General features: G+C 41.0%; 1 protein-coding gene and 1 long non-coding RNA gene across 5 annotated transcripts in view; one reads left to right on the forward strand and one right to left on the reverse strand.

Annotated features, from left to right (window-relative positions):
- The window catches only part of MRPS27 (mitochondrial ribosomal protein S27), a 63,986-nt gene that overhangs the window by 30,329 nt on the left and 5,900 nt on the right, over window positions 1-27,757 (forward strand). For 3 of the 4 annotated variants that reach the window (XM_039544345.1, XM_039544343.1, XM_039544346.1), the window contains 5 exons: window positions 16,422-16,536; window positions 17,159-17,237; window positions 17,945-18,060; window positions 23,569-23,671; window positions 25,565-25,707. In XM_039544345.1, coding sequence (XP_039400279.1) covers window positions 16,422-16,536; window positions 17,159-17,237; window positions 17,945-18,060; window positions 23,569-23,671; window positions 25,565-25,707 — 556 coding nt within the window. Of the gene's footprint in view, window positions 1-9,420; window positions 9,723-16,421; window positions 16,537-17,158; window positions 17,238-17,944; window positions 18,061-23,568; window positions 23,672-25,564; window positions 25,708-27,757 lie in introns of all 4 variants that reach the window. The other variant, XM_039544344.1, reaches the window with a different exon arrangement.
- On the reverse strand, window positions 844-20,989 carry LOC120407950. The gene is made up of 3 exons (XR_005600348.1): window positions 20,885-20,989; window positions 18,507-18,595; window positions 844-941 (listed from the first exon to the last, which is right to left on the reverse strand). It is a non-coding gene; the product is annotated as an uncharacterized LOC120407950 (long non-coding RNA).

Genomic DNA, 27,757 nt, shown 5'->3' on the forward strand with positions numbered 1-27,757 from the left:
TCACAGTGGTCCCTTCTGGCCTTGGAATCTATGAAACCCTTAAAGCAGTGTAGTAAAACTGGCCAGTTAAGACTGCCTGGTATTTATTAATGCTTTCGAATAGTGGTCACTTTGTAGCTGTATGCCCATAGTATCTGTGCTGGAGTGAGGCCAGCTGCATTTCCTTTGCTCTCTGAAGCAAGCACTCGAACCATTACCTGCAGCTATTGTCAGAAGCTCAATCACCTATTTTCCCTCCTTTCCACCAATCCCATCTCTTCATCCCAAAATAGTAAATCCTACAGCCTTCCTCTGACAAACATCCCATCCCTGCTCTCTTCTTCCTCAGAAACAGCAGCTCCAGTCCCACCTCTCAGCTGTGTACACCCTCCTAGTGTCAGCACCAGAGTCCACTCACCTCCTGAAACCTTGTACTCTTCAAATGCTAAGTGTCCGCAGTCCAACCCACTCAGCTATCAATTTCTCTCAATTGTGCTATGCCAGATCTAAAATATTTGAAGCCCAGAGATTCTGCAAAACACAAGCTTGATCCTCTCTGGAGGAAGGCCCCCACTACCTTTTTTCTGCTGTATGTTTCCATCTTCACCCTCTAACTGTCTGTGGGTGGGATGTGGACCCCCTCAATATGTGCCTGTTAGATTTTGTGGCCCTTGCTTCCCACACTGTTATAATTGACCATGTCTGGTGAAGTACCTCACATATATGCTTAGTGCGCGAGATCCTCAGCACCACTGAAGTCAGTGGAGCTATGCTGTGTCTGGTTACAGCTGTTTAGGATTTGGTCCAGAGTGTTTTTAGGGGGCCTTTAAACACTTTCTATGGTCATTGTCATTTGGATTATAAGCGTTTATTCAAAGCACTTTAGAGAGCAGTTGGTGGAATCTTCTGTTTTCTCAGCTGTAAACTCAGATGCAAATGGTATGTCCTTTGTCATTCTCTTTCTGGAAAAAAAACATGAATGGAGTTTTGGATTTTGTTTTTGTAAGTCTAGATCTCCTCAAACTAAAAGTGTTCAGATTTTGGCAATTGGTTTTGCAAGTAGGTACACACCTTTGAATAATACACTTTTCCAAGCATTGTAGTTTCTAAAGCCTGCTTTAATCTCTAAAGTCAACCTTCTGATCATTGTCTTTAAACTGTCACTTATTTCATTCTGATCTTCCTTTTGTCTTCACTGCAGTTCTCATTAACTTTTTACCAAGGGAAAAATATGTCATCTTACTCCATTCTAATTGTAATTTTGCTGTACAGCTGTGCTGGAAATGCAGCTTAGGGAATGATTTTAGGACTTGCTTCTTGGACAGGTGAAGTCTAATCCCATCAAGGCTATCACAGGTTGCGTTTTCTGGGTCACTTTGAATGAGGTTAGTAAAGATGTAGGAAGGGTACATGCTGTAAAAGCAGCCAGGCTGGGGAAAGGTAGAAGGAAGGCAGGGCTGTATAAAAATCATGGGACTTAACAGTGTCAGGCCTATTCTGTGTTGATTTGGGTGTATTTTAGTGGAGACACAGGCAGGCAGGAAGAGGGAATCCTGAGGGATGGCTGGTTGACATGTATTCAGTGGCTCTAGGTATGCCAGCCAGTTTGGGAAAGAACTAAATACTGACCATGTATAGTGGAGGAGCAGTCTGCCAACTGGCTGGGCAAGTGAAGAGGCAGTCCAGGTGTGGAAGGTGGTGAGGAAAGAAGGTAGAGCCATATAAAAAGAAAGTGAGCATCATGGTGGAAGTGCTGCACTTGTTATATTTCTGAACTGTTCCTGATATGCAACCAAGTTATGAATTGGGCAAGGGGTCTACTATACAAAATATTATTATCTATTACCACTCATTGTGTTGATTGACCTTGATGTAAAATGGACAAAAACGTGTGTCAGAAGAAGAGAGATTTGGGCAAGGTGCTGCAACTGGGGTTCTTGTGTCCTGCAACTAGCCAAAACTAAAAGGATTTTAATGAATTTAAAAGATATTTGGGGTCTTCCTTTCCTGAGGCTGAAGATTTTATCTTTTGCCATCATGAAGATTCTTTAAAAAGATGAAAGAATATGATCATGGTTCTGTTATGATAATTATCCCTCTAACTCTGCTAGTAGCTATTCTGATTGATTGATTGATTTTTGTTGCACTTTTCAAGTTACTATAGTAGAAATAAATAATAATGTCCATAGGCCCCAGTCAGGGCTAGGGCCCCATTGTGCTCTCTATCTAGATCTTCACAGTATTTAAAGGTCATACAAACACTTAGAAAGACACGGTGCCTGCCATGAACATCTTAAAGTGTTCACCTGAGTATCCACTGGAATACAGCGTTATTGCTTTAAAAAGGAAGACCACACCTCTTCATGCTCCACCGAAGCTCCTATTTTGCAATGGTCACACATACCCAGATGGCTTCCTTTATCCAGGCCAAAGATTGTAGCTACTAACTTAATTTTAGGATTTTATTAATCTGTTTGGAAAGCTGTGGTTCTTAGGAGGTTTTTAAAAAGCCTGCCTGGAAAATAAATCAGTGCTAGTAACTGTTTTGACTCACCAGTGCATAATATTTTAGCTCTGATCACAGACACATGAATGTGATATGCACACATGTAGTACTTTCGCCCATTCTGCCTGTCTGCTCTGTTTTTGTATGCAATGGGTAACATGACATTTATAAGCCTTATGCACTATGAATGCTTCAGAGAGCTGGATGCTTGTAAATGTCAGTTCACCGTCTGAATACAAGAGCTGAGGAAGCCAGCACAGTGGGGAGGAATAACATTGCATACACACACTTGCACCATGTTCTGATGCTCATCAGCAATCACAAACCCAACAAGTGGGTCATATTTTCTGACTACCAAACTTGACAGTGTTCCTTTTCAGATGAGAAAGGAAAGGACAATAAAATATCCCCCTGCATTTTCAAGTCATTTGTCTGAGCTTTGAGTCACACAGTCTAATTGAATGTTCATGGGAATTATGCAGCTTGCAAAAACCGACAACTCTGAACATTTATCCAGTAACATATACAGAACGTCAAGTTAGGTTCTTACTGTCTCTTTTTAAATAAAAGCCTTGACTTTTTTTTAAAGAACTGTGTAAAATGCAAAACTAGCCATATTCCTTGTGTAAGTATGCTTGTTAGATTAAATTCAATATTTGATAAGGAAGTACCAGTATATTAAGCAGTTGCTGTAAATCCAAGAATGTAGTGTTTCCCCACCCCACCATTAGTAAATTAGTAACAATACCAGGGCTGGTGCAAAGATGTTTTGCGCCCTAGGTGAAATTTCTACCTTGCGCCCATCCCCGAGCCCCAACCCTTAGGCCGCCCCACCCCATGGCAGCTCCGCCCTGAGGCGCCCCCCCCTTGCGGCAACTCCTCACCCTCCGCCACCCCCCCCCCACCCCAGTTCACCCCTGCTCTGCCTCCACCCCGAGCACGCTGTTGCTGCTTCACTTCTCCTGCCTCCCAGGCTTGCGGCGCCAATCTGCTTAGGCGCCTCAAGCCTGGGAGGTGGGAGAAGTAAAGCAGCCACGGCGTGCTTGGGGAGGAGGCAGGGCAGGGGTGAGCTGGGGCGGGGAGTTCCCCTGCGTGCCACCCTCCCCCCTTACTTGCTGCAGGCGGCCCTCCCCGCGCTCCCCTGCCCCAGCTCCCTCCGCCTAAATGCAGGTGGAGACTGGGGCGGCCGAAGATGCGGCCGCCGCGGTCACTGCTGAAGAAAATGCCGCCCCCCAAATCCTAGTGCCCTAGGCGACCGCCTGGGTTGCCTAAATGGTTGCACCGGCCCTGACAATACATATCTGTAAGTTGTTTTAACTGTGACTTACTATTGACTTTAGGGCATTTACCTTTATTTCCCCTCCACACACACACTGTTTTTTTGGCAAAATGCTTGGACCAGCTCTATCATTATTAATTGTTTAGTATTCACAATAAGTTTGGCATGGCACAGTACAGTAATAAAGACAGCCCCTGTCCCAAAAAACTTAAGAAAAGGCTAGGCACACAGAAGACAGGCTGTACTGGGAAATCTTCAGGTTGGATAACTTAGTTTGGATGCGGGGTTGGATTGTTTATTTGTCTGTTTTTGGGTTTGATGAACTCAAGATTTGGGTTTTGTTTGGTCACTGAATAAAAGAGTTAAATAGATGAGTGGTTTGTAAAGAAGGAGATACAAATAGATTGCTATCCAGTTCTATGATCAAATCCTTAACTAGACTGCATTACTTACATTACTTCATAGCACCCAATGGGGTGGTAGGTGCTGTATAAGAAACAGATGGTCCGAGTCCCTCAGAGCTGACAGCTGGACATCAGACCTGTCACAAAAAGTGGTGTGACAAACAGCAGGAAGGAGATAGGGGTGGAAAGACGAGTTACTACAGTAAAATCGTGCAGTTGCTGAGATTGATCTAATTTTAAATAAAGACTGTGATGAATGTTATTGACTCACTTATTGGCAGAATCACAAAAAATAGGAGTTTTCAGAAGGATTTAAATGAGGAAATGCTAATTGCCTGTCAGACCAGCTCACAAAGGAAAAAAGCACAGAGGAGTTGGATTAAAGGAGTGCTCTCCATGGGCAGAGTGGTGGGAGTGGGAGCAAGTGGTAAGAGATAAGGCTGGATAAGTAGGGGAGTGGCAAAATTATATATGGCCTTGAAGGCAAGGACAAGAAGTTACAATTGATACCAAGGAAAAGGGGAGGGCTAGTGGAGAGATTCATGGGGGTTAGTGAGGTCAGAGGAATGTTTTAGGAAGATAATTTTAGCAGCTGCATTCTGGATGGACTGGAGAGAGACAGGCAGTGTGGAAGCTAGGGAGGCTGGAAAAGAGGGGGTTGCACAGTAAGTAAGTGGGGATCTGATTGGAGCATGGATGAGATTTTTTTGTAAGCCAGACAGAAAGGCTGGATCTTCAAAATGTGGAGAACCAGCAAGACTGAGTACAGCCTGGATGCGGGAGGCGAACAAGAGGGACGAGTCAAAGATGATTGCCAGATTATAGACCTGAGTGATGTGAGGGGAGGTGGTAAAGTTAACAGTATCAAAGAAGGAAGAGGAGGAAGGTGAACCCATTACCCGGAGCTATAATACAATATGGCCTTGACAATATTGTGAAATGTAATATTGTTCAGTTAATAGTATAATAAGGCTTTTCTACTTCACTTACTATACATGATAAACCTTAGACATGACTGTAATGTTGAGATACAGCACTGATTCAAGGTAAACAGCCCAGTAGCAGCCTTCAGAGAGAGTGGTCAGATTTTGTCTCCTATGAGTGAATTTTTCTCTGTGTTCCCCTAGGTGTGAAGCCTAAGGCATCTACTAACATTGCACTAACATTTTGGAAATAGCTGCAAATTTGTGGCCAAAACATCAAATGAGCCTGAATCAATTGGTCAGTGTTACATGTGCGTTTAATATGAAAATCTCATTTGTATTCCTTAGCAGTTCATCTCATTCATTCTAGCCCTGACACCACTCTGTTCATGTTGAGTTTGGGTAGCAATGCATAGTGGAATCAGATTGTCATAGTGAAGAATTGTGAGTACAGAATAGTAAAGTAAAAACTACGTTCATCTGCCACATGGACTCTTGTTATGAGATGGGGAGCAGGGACAGGGAAAGGGTATCACCCACTTTGGATTAAAACATTTTGAAGTGAATAAACATAGCAGTGAATTTTTAAATTTGGAAATTGGTTCATGCCATTGTTACTTAAAATTTTTTGGCAGCAACTGTGAAGTTCACCTCTGAAAGGTTAAATCATCTTATAAAATTTGTTCAGTAGTTATGTTGTTACAGCACTGCCTTTTATTTGCGTGTGTGTGTGTGTGTGTGTGCGCGTGCGCCTCTGGGGCGTCTGGTGTGAAAGTGAATGACATTGCAGAATAAATGGCTTGGTCTCAGAACACGCTAATTCAAGTTTCTGGTACAGAAACCAGAAGGAAAAGGTTGCTGCATAATCTGCACGGCTTCAACTTTGGCCCCTGTGATATTCAATTGTGTAAGCAGTTGTGGCAAGTGGCCAGGGCCGGCTCCAGGGGTTTTGCCGCCCCAAGCAGCCAAAACAAAACAAAAAAAAAAAAGCCGCGATTGCGATCTGCGGCAATTCAGCAGGAGGTCCTTCGCTCCGAGAGGGAGTGAGGGACCCTCCGCCGATTTGCCGCCGAATCCCTGAAAGTGCCGCCCCACTCCCGAGTTGCCGCCCCAAGCACCTGCTTGATAAGCTGGTGCCTGGAGCCGGCCCTGCAAGTGGCACAGTTTTAAACTAGCATCCAGTCTGTGTCAAAAAGAAATTATGTGAAGTACTGGTAATTTGAATAGAATAATAGAATTATTCTATTCAAATTGCAACACGTCTATTACAAGTGAAGGCTTTCTAGGTGAGCTATATCTTTGACAAAATTGGTCATTTCTCCCTCTCAGACTAAATTTAGTCTTACATTAGCCACCATCAAAAGTCAGTATTTACAAGCGCTTCCCACAGTAATTTATTGCAGTTTTTTCTGTTCTTGGAATAGAAGGTCATGGTGGCAATGCAGTATTTGTTGGCAATATTTACTTTTTAATGGCACCCATAGTGTATTACTTTATAATGTGAAATAGAAAGGCATGCGGTAGTGGTATGAACACAGGACTAGAATCCTGGAACCCCTGCGTTTTAATCCTAACTCTGACACAAATTCTTTCTTTGGCCTTAAGCAAATTATTTAATGGTCCTGTCATCTTGAATTTTTTAGGTATAGACCATTCCTAAGTTAAAGCAAACTAGGTACCTTGTAGTTCACCCCAGTAGTGTCCACAAAGGGGAGTTAGAGCACAGCATGGTAGTGTGCGCTAGAGTTCACACCCCATAGTCTAAACTGTGGGACCATGTAGACATAACCCTTAGATCTTCCTTTCCTCCTGCTAGGCAGCACAGCTTTTGTTACCACAAAGTAGAAAGTAGGTCATCACTTGTAAAACTCATTTTTTAAGATTAAAATGAGCAAAACTTTTCAAAGCAGCTAAGTATGGAGGGTTGGCCATAGGCTGAAATATTGGCAATCTGAGCAAATGACAAGCGAGGAGCTGAAAAATAAAGCTGTCATCCTCTAAAAATGAGATCCTTTGATAGCTAGTGCTTGAGTAATATAGAGTTTGAAACATACCTTTTTGACACTGTAAATTAACAATAACTTGCAATATGCGATTAGCTGGGGCAAGGAGTGGATTTAGTTGGCTTGTTGCCAGTTTTTGGAAGGCTCTCTCTCTCTCTCTTTAATTGTATAATGAGCCCAGATGGGAAGGTGATGACTGCAATAGAAATTTAAGTACGTTTTCAACAACATGTTTACTTGTTTTTGAAAAATGTATCTGGCTGATAACTTGTGTGCCAAGTTTCAGACAGATGGAGAATCAGTCAGGATGGCAACAAGCATCCAGAGAGGCTGAATGACTAAAAGGGCAGAAGGAAAAAGTATTTTACTTACATTTGCTGTAGTTTTATAGCCTTTGTGTCTAATTAATTTTTAAGAGATACGCAGATAAGCAATGGCTCCATACAACTGCCCTTTTGTCAAATCTTAATACAAATAAGTTTTAGCCTGACACTTTGAAATTGCTGAGATTCAAAAGCAAGAAATCTAAAGCGTTGCTCAGTTCATCATTTTATAACCTGTATTTCCATGCCAGTATACCAGGAGAAGGTATAATTAATGCAAGTGTTGGTTGTAAATTAGACTTTATTATGGTTGTATTGGGACTGAGAAAGGCACTAGAGAATATCTTCTCATAGAGTCGCTATAGCAACAGCTCACCCCATCATACTCCATGTTTTCCTGAGCCTATCGTACTCTGCATCCTAACACTAGATTATTAGTGGCATTTGTATTCAAATCTGGTCATTTTCAACTGTAAAAGCCCAGAAGTATTTTTAAGAAGCAGAATTCCTAGGAGCTGTGTCCTTAACTGTCAGTAAGATTTTTTTTATGTTAAGAAAAGGCTTTTTCCATTTAGTTTCTTAACTGCTGCACCTCAAAGGAGTTTCAGCTTTATATCGAAAGTAGTTTAGGTTCTTCATGCCTGTGACAAGAAATTCTGATTTCTTCTCTCCTCCTATCCCCCTTTCTTTTCTGTTAGGATTTAGAGAGAAGGAGATGGTTAATCAGATATTCTGTTTATCCTAAGGGCAGGGACAATAGGGACAGTATTTTAAAGTTGGGTCTCTGTCTTTCATCAGGGGTTTATCCCTGAGCAACAAGGAGTGAAACTAATCTTTCTCTAACACATCTTTCTGTCCTGAAGAGAATCTGAAAAAGTAAAATCCAAAAGATATTTGTTGATTAGTTTGTGTTTAAATAAAAAAAAAATTAAAACACTGCTAAAATAATTGGCTTACATTCTACAGGAAGCAACAAAGAATCCTGTGGCACCTTATAGACTAACAGACGTTCTGCAGCATGAGCTTTCGTGGGTGAATACCCACTTCTTCAGATGCAAGTCTTCACCCACGAAAGCTCATGCTGCAGAACATCTGTTAGTCTATAAGGTGCCACAGGATTCTTTGTTGCTTTTACAGATCCAGACTAACACGGCTACCCCTCTGATACTATTCTACAGGAAATTAGGCTAAATGCTATCTTCTGAGTTTATTAGTAGTATTTACATTTCCACAGTGCTTTTCTCCTATAGGCTCCCAAAGGGCAATATAAACTGCACAGCAAACAGCTGGGAGACATGGCTTTAATTCAGTCACTTCATCTGCATTAAAGGCAATATGTCTTGTCTGTTCTAGACTTTTTAAGGCATGTTAGTTAGCACCTTTAAATCTTGGTCTAGACAAGGCCTGAGACTGAGGAACTGTTATTCTGGGATATGAAAAACACCCACGGTCCCTTAACCAAAATTTTGTTGAGGAGAGCCTGAGGCATGCTGAGAACCGAACTTTTGTGGTTACATCTTAAGACTGATCACTGTATTGTTCTGAAGAGATGTGGCCATTAGAAGATTCTGGAGGAACTGCAGTAACAGCCAGGGGAGTTTTCCATCGATTGAGAAAGAATCAAATCCTGAAGGGGGCACCTTGTGTGTTCTCTCTCTTGGTTTTACACGTTGGAGGACCTGTCTTGCTCAACTTCCATCAAGTTCACTGCCAGTGGATGGATGGCTAAATTTGTAATATACTTTCCAGAGTCAAGAATTTCAGAGCCACGATGGTCCTTTGGGCTTTGCTGCAGATTCTAGAACTGCTGCTGTTACTATTTCTTTCCTAATGCTTCTTTTTTGTGTTTTTATGAAAACACAGTATTTCCTTTGTCTTTGTGTAATGAGTCTCTATTAATATATTGTTATGAAATGAGTAGCAACTCTTATGATTTTTTGCAACTGCTTGACAGTCCTGTTTTTCTCTGTGAACATAAGATTGTTCTTTTCTGTTTTGTTTAGAGAGCTGCATTATATCTATCAAAAGAAAGAGGAGCATTTGAAATGACATAAGGCTAGAAGATTGACAACATTGGACATAAGTGCTTGTTGTATCAAAAATTCAGCTTGTCAGTCATTTGTAAGGAAATTCACATAAGTGACTGTCAAATATACTAAATGGGTCACTAATGGATGGACCAGATCTTGCCAGCATATGGATTGATTGCCCCTCAGTCACTGGTGGAAAGAGACCTTTTGAAGCTGTTTTCTATGCAGCAGAATAGTTTTGAGCAAAATGTTAGCCTTTTCAAGATTGTTGAATGGTAAATACCATTGCTTATACTGTTAAGAGATTGTTTTTCATGATCATATGAATTTCTCATGCAAACCCATGCACATCTAAACTCCTCCTAAATGACAGTATATGCAAATGTGTGCTTCTCCCAACAAAAATCCAGACCAAATGTGTCTGGTGCTTTTACCAAACATGATTATTACTGCACGTGGGGGTTAAAAACAAAAACCAACCAACCAACCACCCACACTTTGGACAAGATAAAAATAAAAGGACAGTGGAATGGGAAGGGGAGAGAAGGGAGTGGCAAATATGATTAAGTGGTGAAGGCTGGCCACAGGGTTTTGAGTTCTGGGTTCTATTCCCAGTTCTGCCACAGACTTGCTGGGTGACTTAACTATGCTTCTGTGCCTTACTTTCCCATCTCTAAAAGACATTAATCATTTCCCCCTACCTGAAAGACTTATTGTGAGACTAAATTCATCAGTGCTTGGAAAGCTCTTTGTGATGCTAAGAAGGAAGGTGCTACAGAAATTACAAAGTATTACTTGGGGAAGAAAAAAAAGCCAACCGTATAGATGCTGTGGCAGTGAGTAGAATACAAATGCTTAGAATAGCTCATAGGCAAAAGATAACCGGTTTAAACTCCGTTAGAGAAAGCTGATAAAGAATTAAAACATCATGGCTGATAACCTAAACACATGACCATTTTCAGGGAGCACAGTGAGGCTTTTCTATAGGAAAGAGCAGTTGTGCCTGGCAATTATTCTGCTCCCCCCACTTACAAATATTCTGCTCCCCCAACCCCCACCCCAACTTAATCAATCTGTTTTTAAAAGCTTGTTCCTATTACTGCTCTTGATAATTGATTTATTATACTATGTAGCAAAGGTATTCTGCCTTAATCCTATGTAATGTTTTTATTTTACTTTAAAAGTTTAAAAAAAAAAGTTCCCTTTGCTCCTACCAGAAGTTAATGAGTCATTATGTTAAGATGACTTGTGTATTTCTTGCATGAATGGTATGACTACGTACTGTACTGGATTTTAAACCAAGTATACACACACTCATGCAGACAGACAAACATGGATATAGCTGAAAAGAGAGAAAACTGACGCTTCCTTCACTCACTCATGTTTAAAAGGAAATTTCCAAACCACAAAGTTTTGCAGGGCAATTGTCTTGACATTGACACATGATCCCTGCCTCTGGGCCATTCAAATGCTGAGGATTTCTCCCAGAGTATGCAGCTTGACATGACAAACAAAGGAGACATTTAGGTGACGTTTTTCTTAACATGTTAGTTTCCAAGCTAAGTCTGCCTGGAATCTATTTGATCATTATGCACTGTAGCTTGAAAAATGTGCCTTGGAAGAAAAAAACCTGGCATTGCCAAGGAGCTTTGCATCTCCATATGACTTGCATTTAGAAATTGGAGTGGCTTTGGATTTGTTCCAGAGAGGCAGCTTCTTTCTGGCAATTAGAGATGTTTCTTAGGAGTTGAGGCATTTTTCATCCTGTTAATTCCATTTCTATTTTGCTCCAAGACCTTTTAGAATCTGAAGTGGATGAGAAGAAGCCTGACTCTCTTCCTTTTCCTGATTAAAACAGATAAGCATCCGGATCCATCCCTCGCTCTGGTTCTAGGGAACTAAAAGACATCTTAAAAGTTAAATGGAAGAATTTCACTGTAGTTTTCAACATAAGACAGGATTCATGTTATGAAAGGGAGATAAACATACACCAAGCCTATAGGTTAACTATTATGAGGAAAGTTAAGATGAGTGAAAGATATGAGCATCAATTATGGGTAGAGATGGGAGGTATAATAGAAATCTTCCAAATATGTGAAGACTGTCATTGCCAGAGAGAAAGAAAAAAATATTTAGGGTAGTTCCCAGTTGTTTAGGAGGAACAAGATGACATTTTAAAAAGGGAAATTTCAGGTGAAATTCAGTAAAAATCTTCTACAAAATGTGATTACTACAAAAGCACCTAGAGGCCTCAGAGATCCCATTGTCTTGTACACTGCACATACACTTCATAAGAGACAGTCCCCGCCTTGATGAGCTCACTGTCTAAATAGACAAGACCAAGGAAGTTGTTGTTCCCATTTTACAGATGGGAAACAAAGTTTGCACGCAGGAAGTAAGTCTCTAGCAGAGCTGGGAATTGAATCCACACCTGTGAGTCCAAGTCCAGTGCCTTAACCACAAGGCCATCCTGAAATGTGAAATAATCTCCCAAGGGAAGCAGTGACAGAAGCCCCATCAACAACTGGACATTTTAAAGTAGAATTAAAAAATTTAGAAATTTTATCTAGGGAACCATCTTGAATGGTTTGGGGGGCAGAGAGGAATAGACAGCTCAATTGATCTGTTCCCTCTGCCGCTGCTCTGATTTTGTGAACTGGTTTTGGAGCATGCAAGTTCTTTCTGGCATCTGACTTTTTTTTTTTTTTAAACTGAAGAGAATTTGCTGCCTTCTTTTCCATTCTGTTGTCAGCTTCAGGACTACTGTAATTTCCTTGAAAAACTGTATATGAATGTGGTAATACATACGTTCACCACTTGGTGGCACCAAACAAATTTTAAAAGGACTATTCTTATTTTTAAAAAAGGGCACCAGCTCAGCTGGTTCTGCAGTGCTGGAAAGAATCAATGTGCGCCGTACTTCCTACAGTTTTGAGCAGAAAGGCCAGCCCTAACGCATTTTCAGCATCTGATAAATTGCTTCATTATTCACTGTCTTCTAAAACACTGAAATATTTCAGTATTACTGTAAATAACAAGTAAAGTCCTGATGCAGGAAATCAGTAGTTTAGGACTATATTCTCAGTGTAATATTCAGCCTTTATCTGCATGTCAGTGATAGTAGGGAGTTTCTCAGCTGAAGTCATGTCAGTTGTGCTGAATATGTCCTGTACCTCATAGCTGCCAACTCCAAGATATATCAATAACTAGTTTCTGCAAGAATTAAGCAATAGTTTGAATCAGTCACCTTACTAAAGTAGGTTATTTGAGCATTTTTCCACACGGGGGAGGAGGAGACATGCTACTTTTGGTAGTAGAATCATAGTACATTATTGCATTCTACATGTTTAGTTTCACAATGATCTCTCTAGTTCACTGACTCCTTGTCTTAAAGATATTCCTATCTGGGTTCCCTGTAGGGAGAGATGTTCTCAGTTCAGTGGCCATGAGAATCGCCATATTGATTTCTCCGCCATTAACACTAAACTATTCCAACACTGAGCTACACTAATACTGGTATAGATTCTTCCCCTTGTCTTTTCTGAGTGTGTCATAAGAATCTGATATTTCTTGAAGTTTTATCAGACCTGCAAGGAATGAATCTGGATGATTAACTCCTGGTATTTCCACTGAACATATAGGAATTGCTAGAGGCTTCTTTAAATTCAGTATGTATCCTCTGGCTTGCCGTAACCTGCTTTCTGTAGTTTATCCACCTCCTATCTTTTTGTCTGTCCCTGCACATACTGCATTCCCTAATTATATCTTGTTGTGTGTTTCAGAGAGGAGGGGGATATTGATACTTGTCCAAATGACCAGCATTTTTCCCTCTTCCATTTCAAACAAAAGCATCTGCTACAACATTTGGATATTTCATCTGGGTTAGTTATAAAAATTGAATGGTCTATTGGCTTCGGTCCCCAACCGATACAGTAACCTACCCAAGCACAGTAGGAGTCAGAAATGATGAAAAGACAGATACGATATATTTTCCTTTCATAACTGATTCCCTCATCCCCCTGCTAGGAAAAATGTGCTGCTGCAAAGGGGTCTATACATGCACGTACATGCATGGCGCAAGCACACACATGTGTAGTGGAGACAAAGTGAGTAAATTTGGCACCGCTCCCTGCCTCCCCTTCCCATGCACAACTGTTTAGTACTTATTTATTTCTTAGATAGTAAGCTCTTTGGGGCAGGGACAATCTTTGTTCTGTGTTTGTACAGGGTTAAACACAAGGGGGTCCTGATCCATGACTGCTACAGTAATATAAATAATAATTATTTGTACACTGGTGGTGCCCACAGCCTATTGGGTGCTGTTCACCCACAAAGGAAAACCAGTCCCAGCTCACAATCACCAGTGTTTTAGTCATCTTTATTGTATACCCTCCAAGGACTTTGATGGTCATGTCATTTTCAGAAATTTTCACTAATGAGATTAATTTCAGGCTGACTCCAGTTTTCAGACAACATACCATTTCCTGCTGAAGCCCTTTACCGTTCACTTGCAATTTAACTTTTGAATCAAGAAAAAATTCAGCATTAGAATATGCTGTAGTGCTTCTAGCATGCAGGGAGAAATAATGGAGGCATTGCTGTGTCTGGTATCTTTTAGAAGAGAAACACAGCTCTGCTTAAAGATGACTGTTCAGATCCATTATTAGTCTTCAATTTTTTAATGTTCCCTTCGATCCTTTACTACCACCCCACTGGAAAAAGATATTAAAGACCAGATAGATGTCAGTGGGATATTTTTAGTGTATCTGAAAGTATTACTGTCATGTCTTTGTAGTGCAGGACTGTAGTTTTGCACTTAGGAAAGGATGTTAGCTGTTAAATGAAGCAACTTTGAAGGATGCTGGCAGTGGATGTCAAGATTTCATTCTGACCTCTTTTTTTTTTTTAAATGACTGGTGAAATAGTCTTTAGCAATTAGATAATTGTTTCATCAAGCTATGATTAAGTCTGAGTGTCTGTAATTGATGCTTTTTGTAAGCATTAGTGAAGCAGGACTTTCATTAAAACAAATATAGGATCTTGCTGTTAATCAGAGCTGGGGGGAAGAAGAGGGAGAAGAGTAGAAAGCAAGTAGATCAACAGAATGCATGTTATATCTATTTTAAAAGTGTGCTCTCATCTGCCACGTAAATAACTTTATACTTAGACCTCATTCAGATGTTTACGTCTCAAAACCACTGCTTTTGGCAGGCCAGTCTCTAGCAATTCTGCAGATTCTATAGACTTGAACATTTTCTCCCTGTTTCCAAGCTTGGTGATCTGTATAGCCTTTAGCCATAGGATACAATTCGTAGGAATTCACGGAGAGGGTGGGGGGAGAGGGTTGGTGGCTACAATAATCTGATAAATGTTCCGGAAAGCATGCTCATTCAGATGGAAGAGCCAATCCTGCAACTAAATGGTGATGTAGCGTGGCTCCAGGCTGCTAGCATCTGCACATTAGTACAACTCAGCCATTGCAGTTTTCTGCAGGAACTGTAGCTTTTGTACTTTAGGCATAAAACCTTTTCTTGATGCACAGTGCAAAACGTGAAAGGTTTCAGGTATCTCTTGACACTTAGATATGAAATTCAGCCCAAAATCAGGACGGACCCTACCATACAGGGTTTTTAGTTTATTTTACAGACTATAGCTACTGCAAGACTCTGCAGGTTTTGGTCATTAATTTTCCAAACAAATTGTGAGACATATTTGGGTGAATAAGGATGAACCTTCCAGCATTTAATCTTGCAACTTTGGATCTGCACCATCCCCCAACCTCAGCTGTTCATCATGGGCTGATGCCCTTTGTGAAAATGACCACCAGCAGCAGGAAGCTGACTGTGAGGTTTATGAAGACCAATTGGAGCTACTATATAAGCTGGAGTATGAGTTCTAGGTTTTTTGTTCTCTCGTGCAAAATATTATTTTCAGATACTCTTTTTTTGTGGAGAGGGAAATGGGGAAGAATAGGCTTTCATTGGAAAATACGTTTACTCCTAAAACCTCAGAATTTAAGGTTGTGTCAACACTTTCATTATAAATCCTGCTTTCCTCTACCTTCCCCTACTCCAACCTGATAGAGTCACAGAGATTTGTTCTGGGTTGCAACTTGGCTTGTGAGGTTTTCTCCCCAGAGGAAATTCATTTGAAGTTATGATTGTAACAAAAAGTAAATACAAGAAGAATTAATTAACCTGTTTAAATTTAATGTTTGTTTTTATTCAGTGGGCACTTCCATGGGTCCGAGTCTAATCAGACTGACATTGGTGTAAATCAGTGTAATGCTACTAAAAGCAATTGAGGTACTCAGGGGTATGTGAGGTGGGATATGTGAATCAGGCCCAGGCACCTCAAAAATATTTTCCGACTGGAAATAAGACACATTTTTAATGGTAAGAATAATTAACCTTTGGAACAACTTACTAAGGGTCATGGTGGATTCTCCATCACTGACCATTTTTAAATCAAGTTTGGATGTTTTTCTAAAAGATCTGGGGGAAGTCCTGTGTGTTATACAAGAGCTCAAACTAGATGAACTCATTTTAAAATTAAGTAATCCTTTTCAGTTTCTTTCTGTCCCCTTCATAACATGATAAAGTTATATTCCTCTAGGAGAATGGAAGGACTGGCTAGATACTTTCTTTGATGAGCATGGACAATGCTTGCTAATACTACAAAATCATGGGGGGGACACGTCCCATAGTATCTGACTCATCAAAACTCAGGTTAAATTTATAAAAGATTTGCATATATTTACTATTCTCATATTAATAAGTTGGGCCTAAGGCATCAAAGTTTAGGCAGAACTTTCATACTGCTGCAGCTATAAAAAGATACACCTTTTTTTGTGGGGTCAGGTGATGGTGGTGTTCTTAAATACTGCTGATTGTTTTAAATTATGCCCTTTGCACCTGTGAGACTTCTGGGAAGAAATTAATTGTAACTTAAGACTCTTCTGTTTTGTCCGTTAGGTTTCGGCATAGTCCAAACTGCTGGTACCTGAGAGACTGGACCATCCACAGCTGGATCAGACAGTGCTTCAAATATGGTGCACAGGACAAAGCCTTGTACACATTAAAAAACAAGGTCAGGTTTTTAAGAGAAAAGGCAAGATTTTATTTGATCAGCATTAGACAAGTGTAGCTTATTCTGAATTCCTATCATAAGTGATGTCTCTCCATAGACTGCAGTCCTGGATTACATACTTTTGTTGAATTTAAAAATATAGATGGGACAGAGCTTGAAATAAGCTCTTCCCAGCTTTTTTTAACTTTCCCCCCCCACTTGATGTCTTTTCCCCCGACCCCCCGCATGCACAGTGGTAGTGTCCAAAAAGTGCTGGCCACTATACAGACATATGGGAAGACAGTTCCTACCCAGTCCTGAAGAAAACTAAAGAGGACAGAAAACCGCCAATGGGTGGAGGAAGAGACATGTCATAGAAGCCTAGTTATCAGGATGATAAGCCCATGGGCTCTGATTCCGAACACTTACACACACGCTTTAATGTTACGCAGGTGCATAAGTGCTTGCAGACTTGGGTCATGGCTGTTAGTTCTTTGTTGTTTAAATTTAAAGAAATAAACACCACATTATACAAGATGCCTCTCCCATGTTCTAATCACTCTAGCACTTACTAAAATCACAATTCAAAACGTGGAACACTCATGATATTTTTCAATGTGTTTTTTTTCTTTCCCCTTTTTAGGTACAATATGGAATTTTCCCAGATAACTTTACCTTCAATATATTGTTGGATTATTTTATAAAGAATGAAAATTATGAAGGTAAGAAACCAAATATCAGTTATGTCATCAATTTTATGCTTTTCATAACAATGGTACATTGGATTTTTAAAAGTCTTATAGTGAGTTAAATCCAAAATTGTTTTTCTTAAAGCCCTTTTTTCCCCTCTGGAGTTTAACACATCTTCTCCCCCGCCCCCAATCGACTTTTCCACATGATTACATTTGGTTCCTCTGTTTCCTTTGGTGTCTTTGCATAACACTTAGGAGTCATCAGCTTTCTACCATCTTTAACTCCTCTTCAATCTAAACTACCTTTCCCCATGTTTTTGAAGTCAAGCATATTGTATATTATGTGGTGGGGTGAGGGTAGGGAGTATTAATTAGATATCTGAGATGGAATACTCATTTAATAGCAGAATTATTGCAAACAGCTTAATCACGAAGTCACAGTTTGCTGGTAGGTATGTGCAGGTTCCCTACCTCCCCGAGAGACAGTAGTTGTCTACACCAGGGGTTAGGTTGTATAACTGCATCGCTCAGGGTGATGTAGTTATACCAACATCATATTGTAGTGTATACCAGGGCTCAGAGTAGCTTGAATGGTATATAGTAGTTCTCCAGTACTAGGCATAAGGAGGCTCATTTTTTCTCTTATCATTATGACTCTGATTCTGCATCCATTGAAGTCACTGTGAGTTTTGCCAGTGTTTTCAACCTGTAAATTGTTATTTTATTTTCCTCCCTAGATGCTGTGTCAGTAGTTACTGAGATCATGCTGCAGGAAAGCTTTGATGAATTCTCAACACAACTTCTCTCCCTCCATATCTTATACCAATACCTGGCAACCAAATCAGAATTTACAGTAAGCTTGCTGCACATTAAAACTATCTACAGTGCCTCTGGTTCAAAGGGTTACTGAATCCCTGGGGGGGCACTAAGCTTGGTAAAGCCCATCCAAGTTAACTTAGAAAATGAAGTGATCTAGTGCCAATGTTTCAGCTGATTTTAACAGCATAGGAAAAGCAAAATCTGTGTCCCTTTTAGTTTAGTTAGTCCCTCTGTCTCTCAAAAAGAGGCTGGGTATTTCTAGATGTTTAGGAGATTAAATGAAGATGAACCAGAGTTTATGGTTCAGATTAGGCATTGTTTCTTTCTATCTGCAGGATTGACTAGTACTGGGCTCCAATCCATTTGAAAAGTTTTATAAGTGCAAATAAAGAAAATCTGTAAAAAGACACATTTACTATTTATTAACTAAACAATGCGGTATGGGAAGCACTGCAGAAAGAGAATGTAAGTGTTACTCACAGTTAGGGATGTTATTCAGTGGCAATGATGGCGGTAAGGGTCTAGTGCTGTGAAGTTTTTTCACTAGGATTTCTGCCACCTGTTGGGTTCTGGAAATATTGGATTCAGTAGACAATACTCAGGTTTTTTGAATTAGGTTAGTCTCTTATCACTAAGGCTGCGAGTTTGTCATGGAGGTCCCGGATTCCGTGACTTTCCGTGACCTCCGTGACTTCTGCAGCAGCCGGTGCGCCTGGCTCAGGGGCAGCTCAGGCAGCCCCTGTGCCAGTCGCACCGACCGCTGCTGGGACAGTCTCGGGCCACCACGCCCCCCACACTCTCTGAGCAGCAGATTCTGGGTATGGGAGGGGGCAGGGGGTTGGGGCATGGGATGGGGTGAGGTGGGCTCTGGGCAGCGCTTATCTGGGGGTCTCTCCGGAAGCGGCGACATCCCCCTTGCTCAGCTCCTGGGCGGAGCACTTCTTCTATAAGAAGAGTGCTTAAAGACCCCATTTTTGTTACTTGAAACATATTCAGTAACATATTAAAACAAACCACAGATGTCATAAGGTTTTCATCAATTGGCTAGTCATTCATATTTTTTTCATTGCTGATAACTATTTGTTTAATCAGCAAAGAGTCTTGTGGCACCTTATAGACTAACAGACGTTTTGGAGCATGAGCTTTCGTGGGTGAATGCATACATCCGACGAAGTGGGTATTCACCCATGAAAGCTCATGCTCCAAAACGTCTGTTAGTCTATAAGGTGCCACAAGACTCTTTGCTGCTTTTACAGATCCAGACTAACACGGCTACCCCTCTGATGTTTGTTTAATTGCTGTATTCTCCTTTCTTCCCTCTCATCCATAAAAGTCAGTCATTTGAGTTGTCTTTCCTGATTGCATGATCATGAATCTAGGAGAACAAAAATCCTGTCCTCTGTTTGGGTATATGCAAATCACCTACATACATCGCTTGCAACAAATGCTAGTCAACCTGACAGAATCCATTGTGTGTTTGATATGCATATTCAGACACCATCAGGTGATAGAATATTCACACCCAAATGCCATGTCTTGAAAATGTGCTCCTAGATGACTTGTTAATTCAGGATGCTGAATCCCTCGGCTATTGAAAGCCCATGTACTTCAGGAGTCTCTTGGCTCAATTTTTTCCCCCCTCATGAGGATATTAATTTGTTTAATATTTTTTCAAGGGTTGGGGGGACACACCAAGATACTGGAGTGCAATGCAATAAAACAGAGTTATTGAAGAGTTTAGGGCCCCTTCAATTCACTGTCTTTTACTTTCATTCTCTTTTGTGTTCATAGAAATAATAAAAATGTAGGGTTGGAAGGGACCTGGAGAGGTCATTTAGTCCAACCTCTTGTGCATGGAGGCAGGACCAAGTATGCCTAGACTGTCCCTAACAGGTGTTTGTCTAACCTGTACTTAAAAACCTTCAGTGATGGTTCTACAGTTTCCCTTGGAAGCTCATTTCAGTACTGAACCGTCCTTATTGTTAGAAAGATTTTCCTAATATCTAACTTAAAATTCCTTTGCAGCAGATTAAGCCAATTACTTCTTGACTTACCATCAGTGAACATGAAGAACAGTCTATCACTATCCTTTTTATAACAGCCTTTAACATATTTGAAGACGGTTATCAGGTCCTGTCCCTGCCCCTTCAATCTTCTTTTATCAATACTAAATATGCCTAGTCTTTCCTCAAGGTCAAGTTTTCTAAACCGTCTATCATTTTTTGTTGCTTTCCTCTGGACTCTCTCTAGTTTGTCCACATTTTTCCTAAAGTGAGTTGCCCAAAACTGGACATAGTAGTTCAGCTGAGGCCCCACCAGTGCTGAGTAGAGTGAGACAATTACCTCCTTTGCCTTAGACGTAATTCTGAGTAATGTGAGTATTGTATTAGTCTTTTTTGCAGCTGCATCAGATTGTTGACTCACATTCCATTTGTGAGCCACTGTAACTTCCTAGACCCTATTCTGTAGGACTACTGTCTACCCATTTATTCCCCATTTTGTATTTGTGCATTTGATTTTTCCTTCCTAAGTGAAGTATTTTGCACTCGTCTTTATTGAATTTCATCTTGTTGATTTCAGATCAAATCTCTAATTTATCAAGATTATTTTAATTCTGATCTTATACTCCAATGTACTTGCAACCTCCCTCAGATTGGTGTCATCCACAAATTTTATTGGCATACTCTCCTCTCCTTCATCCAAGCATTAATGAAAAAATTGAATAGTATTGGACCCAGGACAGACCCCGCCGGGCCCCATTAATTATGCCCTCTCAGTTCAACAGCAAACCATTGATAACTAATTTTTCAACCAGTTGTGTATCCACTTTGTAATAATTTCATCTAGATCATATTTACCTACTTTGCTTGTGAGAATGTCATGCAGAACTGTCAAAACTTTCACTAAAATCCAAGATATATCACATCTACTGCTTCACTCTCATCCACTAAGCCAGTAACCCTGTCAAAGAAGGAAAGTAGGTTGGTTTGGCTTGACTTGTTCTTGACAAATACATGTTGGTTATTGTTTATCACCCTATAATACTCTAGGTCCCTACAAATTGATTGTTTAATAATATGTTCCAGGATCAAAGTTAGGCTGAGTGGTCTATAATCTTGGCGGTCCTTTTTGTTCCTCTTTTTAAAGATAGGTACTGTGTTTGCCTTTTTTCCAGTCTTCTGTGACCTCACCAATGCTCCATGAGTTCTCATAGATAATTGCTAATGGTGCCAAGATTTCATCAGCTAGTTCCTTACCGATGCTCAGATGAATTTAATCAGGCCCTGCTGACTTGAATACATCTAACTTATCTAAATATTCTTTAACCTGTTCTTTTCCTGTTGTAGTTTAGAATCATAGAATATTAGGGTTGGAAGAGACCTCAGGAGGTCATCTAGTCCAATGTCCTGCTCAAAGCAGGACCAACATCAACTAAATCATCCCAGCCAGGGCTTTGTCAAGCCAGGCCTTAAAAACCTCTAAGGATGGAGATTCCACCACCTCCCTCAGTAACCCATTCCATTACTTCAGCACCCTTCTAGTGAAATAGTGTTTGCTAATATCCAACCTAGACCTCCCCCACTGCAACTTGAGACCATTGCTCCTTGTTCTGTCATCTGCCACCACTGAGAACAGCCTAGCTCCATCCTCTTTGGAACCCCCCCTTCAGATAGTTGAAGGCTGCTATCAAACCCCCCTCACTCGTCTTTTCTGCATATTAAATAACCCCAGTTCCCTCAGCCGCTCCTTGTAAGTCACTCCTCGTAAATGCCGCAGCCCCGTAATCATTTTCATTGCCCTCCACTGGATTCTCTCCAATTTGTCCACATCCCTTCTGTAGTGGGGGGACCAAAATAGGACACAATACTCCAGATGTGGTCTCACCAGTGCCGAATAGAAGGGAATAATCACTTCCCTCAATCTGCTGGCAGTGCTCCTACTAATACAGCCCAATATGCCATCGGTCTTCTTGGCAACAAGGGCACAGTGCTGACTCATATTCAGCTTCTCGTCCACTGTAATCCCCAGGTCCTTTTCTGCAGAACTGCTGCTTAGCCAGTCGATCCACAGCCTGTAGCAGTGCATGGGATTCTTCCTTCCTAAGTGCAGGAATTTGCACTTGTCCTTGTTGAACCTCATCAGATTTCTTTTGGCCCAATCCTCCAATTTGTCTAGGTCACTCTGGACCCTATCTCTACCCTCCAGCATATCTACCTCTCCCCCCAGCTTAGTGTCATCTGCAAACTTGCTGAGGATGCAATTCATCCCATCATCATTAATAAAGATGTTGAACAAAACCAGCCCCAGGACCAACCCCTGGGGCACTCTGCCTGATACTGGCTGCCAATTTGGCATCGAGCCATTGATGACTACCCATTAAGCCCAACAATCTAGCCATCTTTCTATCCACCTTATAGTCCATTCATCCAATCCATACTTCTTTAACTTGCTGGCAAGAATACTGTGAGAGACCATATCAAAAGCTTTGCTAAAGTCAAGATATATCACATCCACCACTTTCCCCATATCCACAGAGCTAGTTATCTTATCATAGAAGGCAATCAGATTGGTCAGCCCTTGGTGAATCCATGTTGACTGTTCCTGATCACCTTCCTCTCCCCCAAGTGCTTCAAGTGCATGTGTTCCTTCCTCTTGTAAATATTGTAAGCATCCACTTACAATTAACTTTTTTTAGAGACAACTGAAGCAAATTGAAAGCAGTCTGTGGCTGACAACTGTTCATCCTCTTTCCCTTAACTCTTTAAGTCTGCTTCTTTGTTTTTATTCTGCTGAAGGAGAATACTGTATGTTTCCCAAGGTCAAACTACTCGTGTGGTTTTAATATACTTACTAATTTGGCCCCAGTCTCCTAGCCTCACGGGTGGTCTGGATCATACAGTGCTTCTTCCTAATAGCAGAGCCATGTCTCCAATGAGTCCTAGGGCATTGCTAACTAGACAAGTGTGTTGGTGTATTTTGTTTGGTTTTGCCCTAATATTCCTTTCACAATCGTTGATGCGGCATTCTCTCTGCCCAGTGATTTCCTACCCTGTTGGCATTCTCTTCGCTGTGGTTGCAAGACTCATATATTTTAATTTCTGATCCCGTGGCCTGCCCCCTCCCCCTTTTTTGTGGAGTGGGGGTGACTGCTCCCATGCACAGATCTGTGCAATTTTGTTTTCAATAACATTACCCTGAATATTATGAATTTCAGAACACAGGTTCAGATCTTCAACTGGTAAATGAAGGTAGCTCTGTTGATTTCAATAGAGTTATGCTTAATTATACCAATTAAGGATCTGGGCTACTGAATTTGTTTTAATACTCTGTTCGAAGAAGATACAAATCCTCTTAAATGTAAGCTAAGACTGTAACTTTGAGTTTTTGATAGGGAGTGATTTCCAGAATTACTGACCTATTTAAGGATTTTTTACCTCCCCATGTTGTATGATATAAGGCAAGGACATGCTGTGTTTGACTGTTGCCATTGTAAGTTAATGTTTTATACAAGCAAGACTTATCTGGTTTGAATTATTTACAGTGGGAAGAGGAAAGAAATCTTGGAGCCTCTCTTTTGCTTACAGGCCTAAAACAGACAAACACTGTGGGTTTTAGCTCCCAGCTGTATGGCTATACATTCCTTGGTAAGTTTTTAAGTTCCTTACATACCAATATTTTTTTCCTCCACTGTACTTATTGATTTCATTAAAAATCATCCCATTAAATTATTCCTTTGCTATATTAAAATGTCATCATCATTCATAGACAATAGCACTTTATTTAAGCATAATTCAAGTTTTGATACAAATACAAACCAGATCTTGAGTGATTTTCAGTCCATCTTTAGCTTGCATCAGTCAGGGTGGGGAGGTCACCATGATGTGAACTAAGAATGGAGTAACAGATTTAACTTTGAAAATTGTGCCTAAAATTGCCGTCAGTTTCACACCTTCCCTTCCCTGTGGGCTTCCCCTTCAGGTTGCCCTGCTACAATGGAATAAGAAGAGGTATTCTTTTAAATGTTTGCGTTTCATTGGAACATCAGTGTTTCCAAAGTGAGATTGCTGATATTGGAAGTGCATTTTCTGCAGCATACCGAGTATGCTGGATGTGTCTAAGTAGCACCAGGTGTGGTGTGCTAGGCAATGTTATTTAAATAAATAGTGATCAATCTGAATTCTCTTGAAATTTCACCTCTGTATTTCTTTTAACTTTCATAATTCCTGCGTTTCACAGAAGACTATAAAATGCATAGTGATTTTCTTCCCTCTCCACTGCAAAACTGCCATTTACCCCTGGGTAAACACCTATTTTAGCAGCAAGCTTTACATGATTGCTCCATCACTGTATTGGTTTCTTTTAGAAATCTATCAAAGGTAATAAAAACTAGACATGTTTTGAAAATGTAACTTCAAAGTAAAATGTGTAGTGGCAGAATAAGGATATTGATTCTGATTTAACCTGATTGTAAGAAAAAATTGCACACTCAATCAAAAGGGAGATAAAAGTTGTAAGTAAATTTGAAAGCAAGTTTTCCATGAGGCTGTTGAGATATTGTTACAGGTAGATTTTTGCTGTTTGGTATTCAGATTTGTTACGCCATATAGATTGGCTGGGAAGTGGTTCTGTTTAGAAAATGTACTTTACTTTGTCTGTAAGCAATAGTCCTCATCCCATGACATTGACATTCAGTGGATCAAAAGCTATTTACTGCAATGTCATGTATTCTACAATCTTGCCAACCCTAACAGAACAGACCTCTGCAAGAGTGAAAGATGTCTCTAGGCATAGACTGACCTGGAGCACTTTAGCGATTTACATTTAGCCATAGTCCAATAAGCTTTGTCTTTGCATTTGTTACTGTGCTTTTCCTAAATCATCATCCTCCATGTATGAAAAATCTGTGTTTTAATAGCTTGCATTGTCAGAGCCATCATTCTAACTAAGTTGTACAATTAAAGGTCATATGAACTGCAGTAAGCGAGGTAAGGCTGGATCAAAAAGGTATAACAAAAATACACCATTAGTTACCATGGTGATTGTCAAGAGCTTAGACTGGTTACCATTGTAAGTCAGCATTTACCAACATGTTACCACGCTGTGGAATGTTGATTTTCATTTTTCTGTATGTAGAATAGGTGTTTCATGTTTTATGATGTGTTAACTCTTGGTAAATGGGCCAGATTTCTAGAGGTGCTGAGCACCTACAACACCAATGAAAGTCACTGGGAGTTGTGGTGCTCAACATTCCCAGAAATGAGGCTTAATGTGTCAAGTTGGGCACCCAACATGAGGCCTCTGCTGAAAAGTTTGGCCTAACAGCTGTCTTAGTTTCTCCATCTGCAAGACAGATGTTAATCCTTACCTCGCTCACTAGGGTATGATAAGGCCAAATTAGTAAATGTTTGTAAGGCTCTGGAGCAAGTTCCTTAGACACCAAAAGAGTTGCTTTCACTTTTTTAGTGCAGCCCTTTGTCATTCCTTGTCTCAGGGCTCAAACAGTAAAGTATTAACTCTTAGATATTATTGTACAACAGGAAAAGTGGAGTTGCACAAAGGACTGCGAGCTGTGTACCATCAAATGCCACTGATGTGGACACCGGGATACCTGAACAGAGCTTTGCAAGTGATGGACAATGTGGCCTCGCTCCCAGGGGATATAAAGCTCTGCAAAGAAGCTGTAAGTGTAAAAGAGAGTTTAGCATGGCATAGTTGTGCACAATATATGGCCTTGAGGGTCACACGCAGCCCATGGACTCCCTGTCTTGGTAACTGCAAAGTGGGGACAAAGCTGACTCACCGCAGGTTTGTGATGAATCCTTGACAGCAAGCAATGTCTGTTCAGTGGTGCACAGCCTTTCCAGCCTGAGAGCCAGACATATTACAAGGTCATGGGGCCACAGTCAGTACTTAGGGACAGATTCTGTGCTCTGGTCCCAAGCCATCTGCTGAGGATTCCCCTGGTGTGAGAGAGACAACAATGGGCACAAAGCCAGCAGAGCCTACTCTTATGTCTCCCTTTTAACAGCCCACAGATCAGGGGACTGGAATGGGTTGGAGTGTGCTGCATTCAGTCGATTCCCAATGGACTCAAGGGGACCATTGGCAGCTGATTAAAATCAGAGCAGCCTGGGCTGGGGCATGGAATCCTTAGCTGGTTGTTGGTTTTCAGCTTATTCTTTTTATACCCTCCCCTGGATGGCTGTCTGGGGGAGGGAAACTTCCCTTTGCTAGGAGTTCCTCTAGGCACAGGCAGAGCCAGCCAAGCTCCTGTCCTGCTCTCCCCAGCGCTCACAGCCTGACGGGAACAGGAGATGACAACCAGAACACCTCATTACGTCTTGCTGCCATGAAGCAGGTGGCCAGCTGGGGAGTTGCTGAGCAGCTTCTCAAAGCACCCCACAGGCTCACCGCAGAGCAGCTTCTGGGGCTGCAGAGGAAGCAGTGAGGAGGTGGCACTCAGTTTGAGGCTATTTTTGGAAATTGCAGGCTGCAGCTCGAGGGACGCATTTCCAATTCCCAATCAAATACTCATTTTCTTCTGAAACATGAAATACCATTTAGAGACACAACTCAGAGTCCCAAGGACCACAGGTGGCCCTTTGGTCACAGTTTGGACACCACTGATCTGAGCCATTAAGGAATATAAAAAACCCAACAAACCCCACAAAGCGTTGGTTATTGCAGTGCGTGCATTTGGTTCTGATTTTCAAGCCTTAAGGATGAAGTCTTGTAGGTCCTGGCAAGTTTGTTTGTTTAGATTTATAATCATAGAGTAAATAAGCACCCATTCAACGTGCTTTGGGAAATGACAATGTGGCCCTTGATGCCACAACCCTGAAACCAGCTTTTGTCTCTGTTTATAGAACTTCAGATCTGATCCAGTCCCTTCTAAATTTGTATTTCTTTTATCTGCATATGAAATAACAATCATGGCCTGATCTAGCAGAGCCCTCTTTGTGCAGATTTTAGTGAATGAACCATCAGGGTGGTTACTAAAATTTTCAAGCGCACTTAAGTGACTTAGGATACGTCTACACTGCACTGTAGGTCCAGAGTTCAAACTCAGGCTCAAGCCTAACCCTCCTTCCGTCTACACACAAATCACACTAACCCAGGGTCCCAGGATTACATGAGCCTGAGTCAAGCTGGGATCTAGAGTTAAAGCCCTATTGCTTTGCAGTGTAGACGAAGCTCCACTGGATTCGTGTTGAGGGAGTTCACCAAAAGTGTTCCACAATCCCACTAGCCAACTGTGTGTCCTCTGGACAGTCAATCTTGGTGGACAGTGAAATTTTCCCATAATGCACTATGAACAAAGGGCTAGAACAGCTTCATTTTGGGAGGCTGAACTCCAGCCCGAATAATGCAGATGCTGGACCCAGGGTTCAGCAATTCCTAACCTGGGATTACATATGAGTATAGCTGCTCAAGCCCTAGGTTAACAAACCAAGAGTCTGTTAACCTTGGGCTTACATTGCAGGGTAGACACACCCTTAGGTACTTTTGAAACTTCTACTCTGAAGAGTTTTATCATGTCTAAATTGCACCTTTTTTCGGTCAGACTGCAACAGAAATTAAAGTTGGTGCTGATTGTTAACCATGGCCATAATCAGAGACACTCATCTGTAGACTCATGACTAGTATCCTCAAAGGCTGAACTAGTAGAACCCATGAGGTATATGTAGTCAGCACCAAGAAACTTCATTTCTGCTGAGGAGTAATTCTGC

Source organism: Mauremys reevesii, linkage group 6, assembly GCF_016161935.1.
Source record: "Mauremys reevesii isolate NIE-2019 linkage group 6, ASM1616193v1, whole genome shotgun sequence".
Taxonomy (NCBI): Eukaryota; Metazoa; Chordata; order Testudines; family Geoemydidae; genus Mauremys; species Mauremys reevesii.